Genomic DNA, 17572 nt, shown 5'->3' with positions numbered 1-17572 from the left:
TTACAGTTTGTATGTGTGTTTTCTAGCTTTCCCATGTGACTGCACTAAAAGCCAAAGATCGGAAACGTATGTGCCAGTTTGGAAATACTGTCTTTGTTTTATGATTGGCATTGATAGGATATTCCCCATCCATTTTAATGTATCCTTGGTCATCTTAATGACTACATTATTAGTCCATCTGAATGTAATTTCATAAATGTGTAGCTCTTTCATTGATTTTTCAACTGGAATGTTACATGCATAGTAAGCATTTCACTATTTCCCTTAGTTTTATATCAGTTCTTTCCAGACATTCTTAACTATTACAGATAGAGTGCATCTCAGGTACAGAGTCCAATGCAAAGAATTTGAATCAGCCCTATCCTCTGGAGAAGTAACTATGAGCAGGTCACTTTACTTAACTACTTTGTGCCTCAATGTCATCACACATTGTCCTGCCTGCCACATTTACATCCTCTCTTAGCATATCTCAATCATTTATTGAAACCTTGAAATGCATTGCTTTTGGGGCTGGAGAGATGGCTCAGAGGTTAAGAGCACTGGCTGTTCTCCCAGAAGGCCCGGGTTCAATTCCCAGCACCCACATGGCAGCTTACAACTGTCTGTAACTCCAGTTCCAGGGGATCTGACACCTTCACACCAAAGCACATAAAAAATAAAGTTAAATTAAAAAAAAAAAAAAAGATGCATTGCTTTTGTGTTCCTTTTCTTAAGCTAGAATATGTTACGTCTCAAAGGCAGGACCGTGGTTTCATAGTCCCCGAGGCTGACTTTCACAATGTTCTGCAAAGGGCAGGTGCTTTGTGTAAACCACATGACTGCCTTTGTGAAGGCTTGTGAGGTGCTTTAGACACCAAGATTATCTCAAAATAGGATTTCATAGGCTTGTAGATACTTTATGACTATAAACAAAAATTGAATTTTACCTTTAATTATTCATTTGCAGATTTTTACCTAAATTTAATTTTTTTTTGCGGGGGATGTTTCGAGACAGGGTTTCTCTGTTCCTTTGGTGCCTGTCCTGGAACTCATTCTGTATAGCCCAGGCTGGCCTCGAACTCACAGAGATCTGCCTGCCTCTGCCTCCAAAGTGCTGGGATTTAAAGGCGTGCGCCACCGCCACCCGGCCCTAATTTTAATTTTAAAATAAATTTATAATGTACATGAATTGTCATTTTATTTTTCCTTTTAGGAGAATATTCTATGCTTCTTAAAATGTAATCTATTTTGGATTAGAAGTTTATGATAACAATAGTAGCCATAAATTTTCATGTTTGTTTTTAAGGCAGTTTTACATAGTTCAAGCTAGCCTTGAGTTCACCATATACCCAAGGATAACTTTGAACTTACTATCCTGCCTTTATTATCTTCTAAGTGCTGGGATTACAGGTGTATGCCATGCCTACTTTTATTTGGTCCTGAGGCTGGAACCCAGGGCTTCATCCATGCTAGGCAAGTGCTGAGCTATGCTCCAACTGTTAGATTTTCTGTAATTTCTGAGCTGGTTTTGATACAACTCCAAATTCCACTGAGAGCTAAATTACTGCTTCTGACTACTATTCAGAGAATCATCTTAACAGTTTTTATTTTATTTTAATTTTTTTTTTTTTAAATCACTTCTAGGGCCCACAAAGGATGAGTTTTACATGAAGTGTTATGGACTAGTCTTGTTAGATGCTTATTTAGAAAATGGGGTTCTTAATAGTTAAAGACAGTAAGTGCAAGGACCTTCAGAAATACTAAGCCTAAAAGATGTGGTCATTACTTTAGTGCAGGGCCTCTCTTAGGGTTAGGAGATCTGCTTTAGTGCATTTTACTTACCAAGCTTTTCAATTTGAAATTCAGAATCTCTGGCTGAAGAAGAAAATTTCTTTTCTGAAAACCAACCATTTCCTTCTCTTAAGATGGTAAGTTCCTTGAGGTCCACCTGGACAGGGGTATCTCATTGATATCTGATTGCATGAATGATTTGTTTTACTCTTTTACACGGGCACTAAAAGGGCTGTGTCAGTCATCATCAGTATAGGTGTATTATCATGGGTGCTGTAGGGGGGGGTTGAGGCATGATGTCACATAGGTCAGGCTGGCCTTGGTTTCTTGAACTCCTGGTTTTCCTGCCTGCCCCTAGTGCTGGGATTGCAGGTGCTGGCTATCACCCCTGAGGCTTTGCAGGTTTTTAAGAAGAGTTTAAATTAACTGTTGAGTTGAGTAAGACTTTCCCCTCATTAGGCTAATTTGGTGACAATAACAAGTTTGCATGTTTCTGTATAAAGGGAAGGAGAGGGCACAAAGGATAAGAGAAGAGGTAGAAGGAAGAAGATGGTGGAAGAGGCCTTTTTGGAGTATTTTGCACATAAGAGGCTTCATTAACTAGGAAAAGGTTTAAGCAAAAACTAGTATAAAGATTTTAAAAATTAGCAGGGCATGGTGGTGCACACCTTTCATCACAGTACTCTGAGGCCAGCCTGATCTACAGTTAGTTCCAGGACAGGTAGGGCTACATATTTGAGACCCTGTCTTAAAAATAATAATAGACCAGGCATTGGTGGCACATGCCTTTAATCCCCGCACTCGGGAGGCAGAGCCAGGCGGTTCTCTCTGAGTTTGAGGCCAGCGATGTAGCAGGAACCTTAAAAGTTCTTATTAATAAAAACAAACCTGGAGCTGTTTTTTTAAACCCTTTGGTCCATACATCTTTACTTGCAAGTGTTCATTTCAAAGAGTCATTGGTCTGGTTCCAGGCCTCTGGTTTCTACTACACCATCAATACTAGACCCTCACTGGAACTCCTCTTGCATATCCTATTGTTGCCCTGTGTTATGGAGATCCTGCACTGTAACACAAATCTTAAAAGGTCTTTTTCATAACAAAAATCCCGTAGCCAGGTATTGGGGTGAATGCTGGAAGATCAGAGAAGCAGAACAGGCCACAGCTTCTTCACCTCGACAGTTCCTCAGCTGATCATGTTTCCTCAGACTGGAAGCCTGAGTCCTCACCCAAATGGATCTCAGCTGAACTGCTTCTCAAAAGCCTGAAAGCTTAACACGCCTTACATACATTTCTGCTTTCTGCCATCACTTCCTAGCATTAAAGTCGAGAGTCACCATGCCTGGCTATTTCCAGAGTGGCTTTAAACTCACAGAGGTCCTGATGGATCTCTGCCTCCCAAGTGATAGGATTAAAGGCATGTGTGCCACCATTTTCTAGCCTCTTTATCTAGTGGCTGTTCTGTTTTCTGACCCCAGATAAGTTTATTAGGGTCACACAATATTTTGGGGAACACAGTATCACCACACAGCCTGGTCTACAGCTTGAGATCCAGGACAGGCACCAAACTACACAAAGAAACCCTGACTCAAAAAACAAACAACAACAACAACAACAACAACAAAAATAATAATTTAAAAACACAGCCTCAAGAAAGTTCATGTAGATGCTAGAGAGATTCTAGTATACTTTCATAACATCTCCTCTTTTATTTATTTTGAGCTGAGGATCAAACCCAGGGCCTTGAGCTTACTAGGCGAGCACTCTACCACTGAGCTAAATCCCCAACCCATGATCTCTTCTTTCAAGTCAGTAGTTCTGTCTAGTAACTAGGCTTCTGTTCATGTTTTGTTTCTGTTTTTGCTTTGGTTGGTATTGGTAGGAATTTACTTAGGACCTCATGCAAGCAAGTACAATATATCATGTTTTTAATTTTGATTTTCCAGTTACAACTGCCAAAGTCATCTGATTGCCATGTGTCCAGATAAGAAAGAGCAACATGTTTATTCATGTGTGTGTGTGTTAGCCTTTTTGATTTATGGACCTCAGAATAGCATCGTGTATTTTCTGGAGGTTATCAGCATGGTATTTGTTAAACAAAAAACACCGTTAAAAAAAGCTAAAAAATGATGGTTTTCATTTCAATCTTAAACTAGTATATTCCCATATCTAAATGTAATTCAAAAAGCATGACTTAGGTAAGGGTTAGGATATTATGTTTTTGTTTCCTACAACTTACTTTAGATATTTTTTTAAAGGAATGAAGAAAAATATTTTAGGTTCAGGGTCTATTTATGGTGATAATTGAGTTATCAAAGATACTACTTACTTGAACCTGCTGCTTTTTGAAAGTCCTTTTGACTTTCTTATTTAACAAGTACAAACTACCATGTTTCAATTCAGTATTAGAAAAGTTAATGGATTATAATGACAATAAAACATATTGGTAATATTGGTAATATATCTTTACTGATTTTTGTAATTCTGTTTTTCTTTTTCTTTTTTCTTCTTTTGCATCCATCTTACTAAAACTAATACAATTCATCATCAACAAACAACACTGTAGGTTTTAGAATCGTTGCCAGAAGATGTAGGATTTAATATAGAAATAAAATGGATTTGCCAACACAGGGTAAGTAATTGTTTTGTTACTCTCTTTTGCTTTAATGTCATTGAGTAAAACTGAAGTCTTATAGTTTCTTTCTTTGAAGTGCACTTTTTGCAACACAGGAGAAAAAATTTTTGGAAATACGTTTTAAATCATTCCCAGGTTTAATTATTCATTATCTACAACTATTTACTGAAAGGTTAGTAAAGGCCAAGCATTTTCTGAGTGCTGAGATCATGTGCAGAGTAAGAACAAATAAGTTCCTGTTTTCCTAGAGTTTTATGCTAGTTGAGGAAAACAAGGACTAATTAACTATTGGGACTAGAAAGCACTTAACTGTTTTTGCAGAACATACAAATTCAGTTAAGCATCAGGTCCTCAGAACTGTCGTTAATTCCAAGTTCAGGAGGACCCAATATTTCTGGCCTCCAGGCACCTGCTCTGATGTGCACACATCAATTTAAAACTTACAAAATAAATCTTTTAAAGAAAGATCTAACTATTGGGTGCATCTGGGGCTGGAGGAAGGTTTATATGCTAAAAGATTGCCTGGAATGTGGAATCCTAAGGTAGTCCTGGTTCAGATGGCAGATTTTTGGCCAAGATTTTCCTAATATGTAGTTTTTGTTTGTTTGCTGAGGATTTGAGAATTATTTTGACTAATATTTAAAATGTTTAATATGGAGTTGGGGATTTAGCTCAGTGGTAGAGTGCTGGCCTAGCAAGCGCAAGGCTCAGGGTTCGATCCTCAGCTCCCACCGCAAAAAAAAAAAAAAGTTTAATATTTTGTAATAAAATTAATACTTGATAATGACTGATATATCTTATGGTTTGTGAAGATTATGTCAAAATAGTTAAATCATAGTAAATTGCAGATTTCTAGAAATGTATCTTGCTGAGTTTAAAGTCAAAGCTTGTTGGTTGTTTAATCTATCCTTGTTGTCTCAGTACCTGGATTATTATTGCTGTGCTATCACTAGATAACTGCATGGTCTTTAGCTTCTCATCTGTGAAGTAAGTGTTAGTTCTACCAGCAGGTATCATGCCTCATGTCTTTAACATGGTTGTCAAAAAGTTAGAAATGGATCTTCTGAGCACAGTTGGGCAGGCATGTAGATGGTACAGCTATTGTGGAAAGCAGGTTTCTAAAGAAATTAAAAGTAGAAATCTACCATATGACCTAGCTGTCTCTAGCCCTCTTCCTAGGTGTCTTTGAGTTTCTGTTGCTGTGAAGAGCCACAAGCAGGCAAAGAAATAGCTGTATATAAATGAGAAAAAATGAGATCTTGCTGTTTGACACATCTTAAATGGACTGTGTGGAAATTATTTGCTAAGTAAAAGTAAGGCAGCCACAGGAAAATACTGCATAGTTTTACTTATATAGTGTTTTGTTTTGTTTTGTTTTCCGAGACAGGGTTTCTCTGTGTGGCTTTGGAGCCTATCCTGGAACTCGCTTTGTAGACCAGGCTGGTCTCAAACTCATCGAGATCCCCCTGGCTCTGCCTCCCGAGTGCTGTGATTACAGGCGTCCGCCAACACCACCCGGCTTAAATTTTTTTTTTTATCACAAATAAAGAGAACTAGTTACTGATTGACAGTGAGGGAGTAAAGGAATCAGAGGTCAAAGAATATAAAAGAACAGATGTATAAGATAAGTATAGAGATTCATATACAGGTGAAGACTGGGGGTCATTTGCTATGCATGAGATGTGTGGTAAATAAGTTAGTTGATCTGCTCCTCCCACCAAAGGGGGGGGCACCATGTAAGCAGGTGGACACAGTTATTTGCTTTGATTTAATAGTCTGTTTATTCTCTGTATCCTGTAATATCCTATATGCCTTTGGGAATACATCATTCCATCTTTAAATGTTGGGTTTGTTGTTCTTGGCACTAGTCTACCACTGCAGCCCCAGCATGCATCACAGCCTCCATTTCCTTCCTTCCATGTAGGATGGCGTATGGGATGGCAATTTATCAACATATTTTGACATGAATCTGTTCTTGGATATAATTTTAAAAACTGTTTTAGAAAATTCTGGGAAGAGGAGAATAGTATTTTCTTCATTCGATGCAGATATTTGTACAATGTGAGTACTGTTCAGGTTTTTGTTTGTTTCTGTACCCTTCTGTTATAGCTGGGATTTGGGAGGCAGTATGGGGAGGTTGTCCAGATGGTACGCTGGTTTGTCCTCTTAGTCAGCTGCCATGTTTTCTTTCCTTCCTGAAGAAGGGCACTTCTTTCTCAAGTGCTCCTCACCACTCCTTTGATGTCTGTCCTGTACTGGGTCATGTAACCCCACATCTGGCATTTTGTCCTCCGCACCAAATGGAAGCCCTTCAGGGTTTCCCATTTTTAATTTCTGAGATTATTTTAGCTCTTGTATATAAAAACTTTAAAATTTTATGTTTGACTTGGTTGTATCTGAGTAATGGGATCGGTCTTTCTTGTTTGTTTGGCTTTTTTGAGTTTCTCAATCTGTAGACCATGAACTCATTGTGTAGACCATGAACTCATTGTGTAGACCATGAACTCATTGTGTAGACCATGAACTCATTGTGTAGACCATGAACTCATTGTGTAGACCATGCTGGCCTTGACCTTACAGCGGTCCTCTAGCCTCAACCTCCTGGAGCTGAGATTGTGGGCAAGAGCCATGATGCCTAGTTCTGTTTCTCTCAGTTTTGTTTTCTTTTTAGTAGTTTCTAATGTTTCAAAGTAATTATCTTCCTACCATTTTTTTTTTCCCTCTTTATCTTGTCTATTTAGGGTTCGGCAAAAGCAAAACAAATATCCCATATTATTTTTGACCCAAGGGAAATCTGATATTTACCCTGAACTCATGGACCTCAGATCTAGGACAACACCCATTGCTATGAGCTTTGCACAGTTTGAAAATATTTTGGTAAGATATGTTTCAATTTGCTTTTTTTTTTTAAATGTATGTACTATATTTCTATATTTCTGTCATTTCCCTCTCTTTCCTCCAAGCCCTCCCATACCATCCCCACTCCCTCCTCAAATCTCCCAAATGCATGCCTCTTTTTGTTATTGTTACACACACACACACACACACACACACACACACACACACACACATACCGAATAAATGTATAAACACGGCTTGCTAAGTCTATTAAATGTTGCTCAGATATAAGTTTTCATTTTGTTTTGTTTTATACAGTATTAAATAATGTTTCCTAGTGTAACAACTGGTTAAAGGTTTAACTAAACGTCAAGTAGAAAAATCATAGTGACTACACATTCAATGTGCTTATAAATTACACGTAGATATTAATAATATGTTGTATATATACACACATGTATATAATATATTAAATAAGGGAAATTATAAGGAAAAAATCTTATTTTTCCCTGTTACATCTCCTAGAGAGCACTAACCTAGGGACTGATCATTTAGCATTTGTAATGACTATATTTCTGTTTTGTAAACAATGAATTTTTCTTCTTCAGGGGATAAATGCTCATACTGAAGACCTGCTTAGAAATCCATCTTATGTTCAAGAGGCAAAAGCTAAGGGATTGGTCATTTTCTGCTGGGGTGATGATACCAATGACCCTGAAAACAGAAGGAAACTGAAAGAATTTGGAGTAAATGGTCTAATATATGATAGGTATTTGTTTTTTGTAAAAAATCTCCATGGAGTGTTATAAAATGTATAGCTTTTATCTTCTAAACTATTAAATGTAGTTAGGTTAAAGTTATGTAGTTGATACTTTGTGAGCTTTTCCCAGATGTTGAAGTATGTCAAAACCACTTGAAAAGCCTTAACTCAAGTATATAAGTTGTCTTGGGTTGAAGACAGCTGCCTGTTCCACAACTGTTTCTTGTCTGCCAGAACTTTCTCAGTGATTGTCTTAGTTACTTTCTATGCTGTGAAAGACACCATGACAAAGGTGACTTATAAAAGAAAGCATTTAGTAGGAGGCTTGTGTGCAGTTCCAGAGGGTGAGCCCATAACTATCATGGTGGGGAGTATGGCAGCAAGCAGGCAGGCAGACATACCTGAAAGCTTACTTTTGATCCAGAAGCAGGAGGCAGAAAGAGAGACAGACAACAGAAACAGCCTCGCTTGCTTGGCATGGGCTTTTGTAACCTCAAAGTCTACCCCTGTGACACACCTCCTCCAGCACGGCCACGCCTCCTAATCCTTCCCAAACAGTTCCACCTCTTGGGACCTGAACATTCCCATTCAAACCACCGCAGTGATCTCATTTGAATTCTATAGCTTTTATATCGTTATACATTCCCAGTGAGGTATGCATCCAGCTCAGGACATTTCCTCGACCTTTTAAAACTTTGGTCCCTTCTTGCCATCTTGATTTCACTGTAAATGGCCACTCTGCTTATTCCACTTTGTTAGTCTAAATCCTGGAAGTCTTCCATGACAATAACCTCTCAATCCTATTTTTCTCTGGGATCTTTGCTCTCACACCTTCCCTATTTCTTTTTGCTTCAGAGAGAAACTCCTGTATGGTGATATGTCACTTGCATGAGGGCTCTTTGACTACACTAGTTAGAACTTCTGTTCACAGGGCACTTCTTTTACTTTTTGCTCAATATCATTTATCAATGACTGACACACAACATGTGTGTAATGTATTACATCGTGTGTCTACTTTCCTTCCTGGCCTCTTTGAACTCATACCTACCTGTTCTCTAATGCATACACACATGGAGAGTGTTGACTGCACAAGGGCAAGGCATTTGACTTGTTTTGTTTACTGTCTTCAGAGGCTAGGGCAATAAGATCCAAGCGGTGGGATCAAATATTTATTGACTAGAGGTAAGAAACGGTTCTCTAGGAATTAGTTTTTAAAATGCAAGTTTAACAGCTGCTGATAATCAAGTTGCTTTAGAAAGAGGTTTGAAAAGAACATTAACTTGCTGGAGGAAATGATAAAGTTTTCACCAGACCTGCTTAAAAAAACAAAGATACACTGTCCTTGGAATTAATACATAGTAGTCTTTGTCCTGCTAAGTTCTATCATCCTTGGATTTAATACATAGTACTCTTTGTCCTGCTAAGTTCTATCATTCTTTAATAAAGATTTTATTCCCTCTATTTTGTCTGAACTGGTCTAGTTTATTCACCTACTTATTTAACTTATTTTGGTTTTGGAGACAGGGAGTGTTTCAGTGTGTAGCACAGGCTGGCTTAGTCTTGTGCATCCTTCCTGTCTCAGCTCCCCTAAGACTGGAATTAAAATTGAATGCCACCATGCCTAGCTGGGCTGCTGCCTTGAATTGTAGCCTAATGCTACCTACCTGTCTGCCTGCCTGTTAAAATAATTGGTTAATTTTGCTTAAAACAGAATGACAGGCCATTTTTTAAAATAGGTGTTTCCAACTAACAAAGTAAAAATTTTTATTTTATATTAACAATTTTATAAAAATACTGGCTTTAGCAAATGTTAGGAAATTTTATGTGTATCCATGAGTATGCAGAAGAAGAAATGAATGCTTATATATATATTTGGGGGCAAAGAAAAAGATGGTGTGAGGTAATTCCATGGATGACTTTGCTAAGGAATATATTTTAAACAGCTCTTTCCTCTCAAGGGCTCAAATGGCTGGAGCTGGATGTTGACATGTAATCGCAGGTCGATGTTATAACAAATGCTCAGGAAGATTCTTCCTGGCTCAGCATCTTTGAAGAGGAAGAGCAGAGTTGGAAGTTTGGGATGGGCAGATTTTCTTCGATAGGACTTACATTTCAGGTCCAGGTCCAGTATGAATGAGGCAGGGCAGGACTGTTGGCATTTGGAGGGCTAGCCTGGCATAGGCTGTAATTAGGGTCCAAGGGACAAGGTGTGAAAATATGTGCCTATAATATAAAGATTCTAATAGTTATCTAAGGGTTACAATAAACAAAAACAAAAACCACCAGTTTTTTATTTCTTCAGTTCCCCCTGGCCAAGTCCTTGTCTTTTTTTTTTCTTTTCTTTTTTTCTTTTTTATGTTATGTTTACTTGTATACTTTTATTTGGGGGTGGGGAGAGGGGTTTTGAGACAGAGTTTCTCTGTGTAACAGCCTGGCTATTCTGGAACTCTGTAGACCAGGCTAGCTTCAAACTCACAGACATCTCTCTGCCTCTGCCTCTTGAGTGCTGGGATTATAGGCATGTACCACCACTGCCTGGTTACCTGTATGTTTCTAAATGGACAAATTTGGAAGGTTTTGAGCGGTTAGTGATTTGGAGCCTTTGGGGCATTTATGAGAGGGGGTAATAATGTATAGGTTTTGTTTTGTTTTGTTGTAGCCCCAGCTGGTCTCCTATGGTCATGGGCCACCATACCCAGTATACATGATGCTGGTGATGCATCCAGCTTTTTGTGCATGCTAAATAAACACTAGAGTACCTGACCTGCAGCACAGCCTTGAGTATGTGATTTCAATGATGAAAAACTTTCTCTACAAAAGCATTAAAGCACAGATTGAACAGCCCCAATATGTGATGTAAAACTGTTGTGTTTTATTTTCTATCATTTCATTGGCAGTGATTAATTTAGGATGGCCTTTATAGCTTTGTCAAATGATCTGGCTTTGGTACAGCAGACAGTACAGGGTCTAGTATAGCAAAGCAGGCCTTGATGTGCAACTCCTCCTGCCTCTATGCAAGCTCTAAGATTGTAGGCATGCCTCCCAGTGCCTGGCTTGACCCGTTCTAGAGGCCGGGAGTACATAGACCAGTGGCAGCACTTAAGTGGCCTCGTGGATGGCCTAAGTTCAGCCTCAAGCACCACCACCACCAACTTCAAAGAAGAGAGGGAGCAAGAGAAGAGGGAAAAATACAGCAGACACTTGTAGTGAGTTTAAAGGCAAGTGATTTTAAGTCCTCATGTGTGCAATTCCAGTTTTTCCCTCCCTTACCTTTCTTCAACCACTTAATTTTCCTCTGAAAAAACTTTAATCTTATTTCAATCCTTAAATAGTGGGACATTTGGTATTGGTATGAATTTAATCTTTATATTTTATTATGGTCTTAATCCATTTTTGCATAAAGCTATAAATCACTTCCTTTCTGGCTATATAATGTTCTATTGTTTATTCTACTACTTAAGAACATTCAGGCTGTTAGTGATAATATGAATGTTATTTATCCTGGAAGATAAATTTCTTCAGGGCAGTGACTCAAAACTTTGCTTACTCACAATACACATACAAATGCATGTCTGAAAGATTAAAAACAGATTCTTGAGAGTCTCCCCATTATGTGTTATGTACCGTTCCATTCAAATCTTGATTTTGTTGGCTTTGTGATCCACTCAGCTACAAGCTTAGCAAAATCAGGCATCCACCTCTGGATCAGACATTTTCAGAAAGTATCGCAGGACAAGTAAGTTGAAGTGTCATAGCCTACTACTGGTTCTCAGGGTGAAGTCTTGCTAGTGAGACCGAAACTCCATCAGCCCGTGCTCCAGACATGATGGATTTAAGCAAGGTTTTGGTTGATACTAAGGGACACTCCTTAGCTTACAAGACCACTGAAGTGGCGGTGGATGTCCTGTTCTCACTAGGACTGTTCTAGTATAGACCAGCTGGCTTCTGTGAGCACAGGCACCATCCTGAGAGCAGCTACTTGATGACATTTCGTGTCTTTCCATAGCCATCTCTCTTCTCTTGTTTTTCTAACATTGATGTGGAGCACATCCTTTACATCAGCCTGAGAAAGGAAGACATGGAATTGTAAATATTTGTATGTTTTCTTTGAAAGTGTTGTTCAGGCTCATGTTATACTATATCAGAAGTCATTTCTTACTAGGATTTTCTAACATTTCACCATCATTGCTCCATTTTCAATGTTATCATTGAAAACTGTGAAGTCACATTGGTTGCTGTTTCCTCAAGTATAATTTGTTTGCCCCATGAGGCTTCAGAGAATCTACTCTTTGTTACCAGTGTTCTGAAATCCCAGAGATGGACCTTCTAAATCTGGTTTCACCCTTGTCCTGAGCACTTGGTACACCTTCTAGACTGTTGGTGTGTGTCATTAAAGACCTGGCTGGGCATGTAGCATAGTTAGAGTAGTGTTTGCCTAGCATGCACAGAAACCCAGTGTGTTTCTAGCACAGCACAGACTTGGTGTGGTGGTGCAAGGCTGTAACCCAAAACACTCACAAGACCAGAAGTTCAATTGCAAAGCCAGACATATCCCTGTTTGGGGGATTGCAGAGATGTGGAACTTTGGGGTGGAAAGTAGCTCAGTGATAGAGTGAGTGCTGGAGAAAATTGGGGTGTTGTACAGCATTTCTGAGGTTCCTGCACTTTCCATGTTTCTGGATTTATTTTCTTTATGTATTGTTAGCTCTTGGAGCACACTTGTGAGCCTTTGTTTTTCTCTTTTCATCCTATTCTGGAAGACTGAACCTCTCCATCTGTTCCTGGAGAGTTTTCCATATATGCTATTGTGTTTTGAATTTCTGAAGACATTGTTTTGTGCTGAAAGTGCTATTTAGGGAACATGTAGTAGCCTATTCTCGTTTGATGAAAGTACTGTTTCTCCCAAGTCATGATGGTTGTTTTGCCTTTTTCTATTTTTAAGGTTTTTTTTTTTCCATTTTTCATGTTTAAAATTATTCTTGGCCTCCCAGATGAGCTTGAAATCTAGGGAATTATTAGAAGCTCTGGGTGAGTGAGTGGGATTGTTGACTAGGGCATCATTATAGGATGGTCTTGGTTCAGACCTGCTTGTTCAGACCTCTGAGGTTAGTGTTTAGGGTTTTCCTTTTTGGCTGATGGGATCCTTCCTAAGAGAATGTCTGCATCCTACCTGGGGACTGACTGGCTGCCAGTGTGCTCATCTGAGAGGAGAACTGAGGTCGGGAGGCTTGCCTCTCTGTTTGACTAGTTTACATGTTCTTTTGCTGCTGGTAGAAGGAAGCAGCAGTGGTCTTCTAAAACACCAAGCCCTCCCCCGGCCCTCATCTTCCATTCTAAGAGACATCTGTTCATTTCAAAAGTCAGTGTCAGGGAGAGGTAGCTGTGGCCAGAGAGAGAGATACTTAATTGCTGCTCAGACTCCACCTTATCTTCCCCCCTTCTCTTCACTTTCAGATCAAGGGGAACTTGTGCTGCTTTTAAAAGCTATTTTCCTGTGAATGGCTGGTGATTGATCTTTTCATATTTTTGCTAACTGAAATTTTTGTTTTCTTTTTTTTTGGTAACTAAATAAATACTTTAATATTGCAGCTGTTCGCCACCCCACCCCACCCCCAGTTTCCACAATTTCACTGCTTTATTATTTCGCATATTCCTGTGCTTTTCGAATTTCCCTAAATTTTAATGGAATGTGAGAAGGGTGTGAAATTAGCTGCTTGTCACCTTTTGCATATGTTCAGTTTTTCTTTTTGTTTGTTTGGTTGAACGGATGAATGGATGGATGGTTTTCAGTGCTGGGGACCAAGCCTAGAGTGTCTTTCCTGCTGGAGAAGTGCTAGGCCTCAGTCTTTGTCTTACTGTGCACAGGTATCTCATTGAGTTAGAATGTGTATATATTCTGTTTAAGACTGTCTTCCCTCGTGTGACAGCATGGAGATTCTCTTATGGCCCTGTGCTGTTGCTGGGCTTTCACAGGGCAGCATGGGAAGCTGGTCTCTGCTGTGGACATGCCTCACTCACCAGGGGCTCTTTCTGCTCTTTTCCACACTAGCTATTGATCATTTGTGACTTAAGTCACTTGGGACAAGTCCCAGCTCTCAGGAACTTTTCCTCATGTAAAATAATGCATCACCGATAAATCGACTTGGAGGCATACACTTTCAGAATCACTAGAAAACTAGATTCCATTTTCTGATTTAAAGAATTACTTTATAACCAGGGCTATAAAAGAACAGTTTTATTAACACTGTGGTCTTTATCATACAGCAGAGTAAAATCTCTGTAATGAGGATATTCCAAGCACTTAAAAATGGATTTTCTTGAAAATATTAAGCCTTTAGTAAACATGGAATTACATTATTTTTTTGTGTGTATGTTTGTTTCACCATAGGATATACGATTGGATGCCTGAACAGCCAAATATATTCCAAGTGGAGCAATTGGAGCGCCTGAAGCAAGAACTGCCAGAGCTTAAGAACTGTTTGTGTCCCCCCGTTAGCCACTTTGTCCCTTCTTCTTTCTGCGGGAAGCCTGATATCCATGTAGATGCCAACGGCATTGACAATGTGGAGAATGCTTAGTTTGTAGTGCACAGAGGACGTTTGGGGGCATACACCACTGCTCTGATGCTTCATCATTGAGCACTGCTTCTCTGCCTTTTAGATTTCTCAGTCCAATGAAGCAATAATGAAGTATTTTACTATTTCATTACAGTTCCTGCAAGAATATCAAGTATGCTATTTATCACTTGGCCAGGTATAATTACCAATCAGTCTGTACAATGAGAAGACGTACTGTTAAATATTTTCAATGGGATATCTAAGCCGATAATGTTGAATCTTCATTAAAAGCATAGTACTTGGAAATTAATTATATAAATATCTGATATTTAAAGTTCAGGCTTTTCATTTAATTAGGTCTTAATTCTTCAGTGCTTGAGAAAAATGATTGCATAATTATACCTGACCATGAAAAAAATAAGTACCTCAAATGCATGCATTTGCACTGGTGGCTCCAGCTATACAGATCCTTGTGTCATCTGTGTACATAGGTATCTTTACATGAGTTGATATGGACATGCACCGTTTTCATTCAGTATAAACCTCAGACTGCTGCCATTTTCCCCACTGACCCAAACCAGCCTGCAGATGAACCATGACATTTGTTTCACAAACCTTTCAAAACTGTTTTGCATAAATGGTAAAATTCAAGAATGCTGCAGGGTAATTTAATGTATAGAATGTTAGTAAGAAGTATATATTGCATATATAGTAGTATAGATCACAATATATAAATTTGACTCAATGCATGCTTTAGGTTTCAAGCATGAGATTGTACATGTTTACTGGTAAGTCCTTGCATCTGGTGCTAGGTGAGTGAGAAGATGTCAAGGACTGAAAATATTTTGTCGCCTAAAAAACAAAGTCTGTTTGTAGACACTTTGAATATGCTTATTTAGTGTCTCACTACCTAGTAAACATAATTGCTGTGTGTGTTACACAGTAGTTAAATTCCCATGCAGAAAAATAAATGTCCTGAATTCTCAAATTGGTATTCTTTATTGTTTAATATATATATCATGTGTGTAATTTATTTAGTAATGTAGAATGTCTTACTGTGTATAAATGCATGTTTTTAGGATTATACTAAGATATCTTCATTAGAAAGCAGATTGTATTGATAAAACTGTAACTTCAGAATGAATGTTAAATAAAATGACAGATTATTTTTTTCTTTATCTTAAAAATGAAATTGCAAGAAGGTGTTACTTTTGTAGAATGGTTTATAATGGTATTTTGACAAATAGGAATTTCCTTCTGATCATATAGACTGGCTCACTCCTATTTCTCAGCGTGTTCCTACTGAGGCAAGTTGTTCATGTATTGACAGATCCTGACAGGAGCCAAGAACCTAAGACCTAAGACTTGAAATGACAAATTGTACTTTTTTTTTTCTTTTCCTCTTCTTCTTTTTTTTTTTTTTTTTTGAGATGACCTGTGTAGCCCTGGCTGTCCTAGTACTCACTGTAAACCAGGCTGGCTTTGAACTCTCAGAGCCATCTGCCTCTGCCTCCTGAGTGATATTAAAGTCATGCGCCACCCACCACCTTTGGTTTCCTGATTTGTTTTTAACGGTGTAGCAGTGGGGTTTGGTCAGCTCTTCACTGTGGGAAGATGGGTTCTGCAATCCCATGGTATTGTATTTATAACGTATGTTTAATGGAACATAGTTTAGGAAATGGCCTTCTGCAAGGGTGCTTCTATAGCCATTCCCACATCAAATGGGTATTTAACACTTTCATGTAACTGGCACCTTCAGAAACAGAACTGTTTTTCTTCTGTAGACCTGCACACCATGTGGTGAGTACTCCCTTTGCTTGTCTAGTTGTCTTCTGAGGTCCTTCCCATGGCTTTCCACTTCTGGCTCCATGATGGTTTCCAGGGCAGAAGGGAAGCAAAAGGGTGCAGCAGAGTTGAAGGAAGGAAGTTGATGTGGAGTGTGGGTTTAGTTTGTAGAGAAGAGCTGTGGTGACCATACCACAGAACCTGGCTTCTCTTCCTGTTACTGGATAATAGACTGTTTACTTGAGCTAACCCAGGCCTCCATGTCACTAGCTCTTCCCTTTCCACTCTGCTCAGCCATGCTGCACCTGTGACCACCCTGCATCCTTGTGTCCTTTGCTTAGGAGGTCTCCCAATCACTTTGCCCGTCATACCCTCTCTCTGTGCCATCTAACTGTTTCCACTGCCTGCGCTGTCGAAAGGGAGGGACCCATATTTTATGGTGTTTGCCAGAGCCTTGGGACATTCCAGAGAGACACAGTGGTTAGGGCAGTTAGCCACTAGTTAACCATAGAGGCCAGGCAGTGGTGGCTCACCTTTAATCCCCAGCACTTGGGAGGAGGAAGCAGGAAGATCAGGAGTTCAAGGCCACCTTGGGCTACACAATATTGATCCAGTCTAAAAATGAAACAGCCAGGCAGTGGTGGCACCTGGCTTTGATCCCAGCACTTGGGATATTATGCCTTTAATCCCAGGAGTAGGGAGGTAGAAACAGGAAGTGATATGGCTGGGCAGTGAGGAATATAAGGCAGGAGGAGACAGGAACTCTTTCAGTCTGAGGATTCTTAGAGCTAAGAAATCTTTCTAGTGGCTTGCTGCTCTGCTTCTCGGATCTTTAGGCAAGCTTTATTTGTTAGAGCATACATAAAAATATCACCACACACAGTTGACATTCATCTTGCTTGTTTTTATTTCTACAATGCATGAAATGTACTTACTATGAATGTACATTTTGAAGTGGCTTATGTACAGCTTATGGGATAGCTTTTTTTTTTAAAAAAAGATTTATTATTATGTATACAGTGTTCTGTCTGCATGTATGCCTGCCCACCAGAAGAGAGCACCAGATCTTATAGATGGCCATGAGCCACCATGTGGTTGCTGGGAACTGAACTCAGGACCTCTGGAAGAGCAGCCAGTGCCCTTAACTTGAACCATCTCCCTAGCCCCGGATAGCTTATTGATGTCAGGTTTTTTTTGTTTTTTTGTTTTGTTGTTGTTGTTGGTAGTGAG

The 17572-nt window shown here is 39.2% G+C and overlaps 1 protein-coding gene across 6 annotated transcripts in view; it reads left to right on the top strand.

Moving 5' to 3' along the window:
* Positions 1-15977, top strand: part of Gpcpd1 (glycerophosphocholine phosphodiesterase 1) — a 61250-nt gene extending 45273 nt beyond the window's left edge. For all 6 annotated transcript variants that reach the window (XM_036183613.1, XM_036183608.1, XM_036183609.1 and 3 more), the window contains 7 exons: positions 27-66; positions 1846-1907; positions 4334-4399; positions 6327-6463; positions 7144-7279; positions 7849-8009; positions 14389-15977. In XM_036183613.1, the coding sequence (XP_036039506.1) occupies positions 27-66; positions 1846-1907; positions 4334-4399; positions 6327-6463; positions 7144-7279; positions 7849-8009; positions 14389-14578 (792 nt within the window). In that variant the 3' untranslated portion in view covers positions 14579-15977. The remainder of the gene's footprint in view (positions 1-26; positions 67-1845; positions 1908-4333; positions 4400-6326; positions 6464-7143; positions 7280-7848; positions 8010-14388) is intronic.
* Positions 15978-17572: the final 1595 nt, after the last annotated feature.

The sequence above is a fragment of the Onychomys torridus genome, chromosome 4 (genome assembly GCF_903995425.1).
Source record: "Onychomys torridus chromosome 4, mOncTor1.1, whole genome shotgun sequence".
In the NCBI taxonomy this organism is placed as follows: Eukaryota; Metazoa; Chordata; class Mammalia; order Rodentia; family Cricetidae; genus Onychomys; species Onychomys torridus.
Note: the sequence above shows the minus strand (reverse complement) of the source record. Positions and strands in the feature narration are given on the sequence as shown.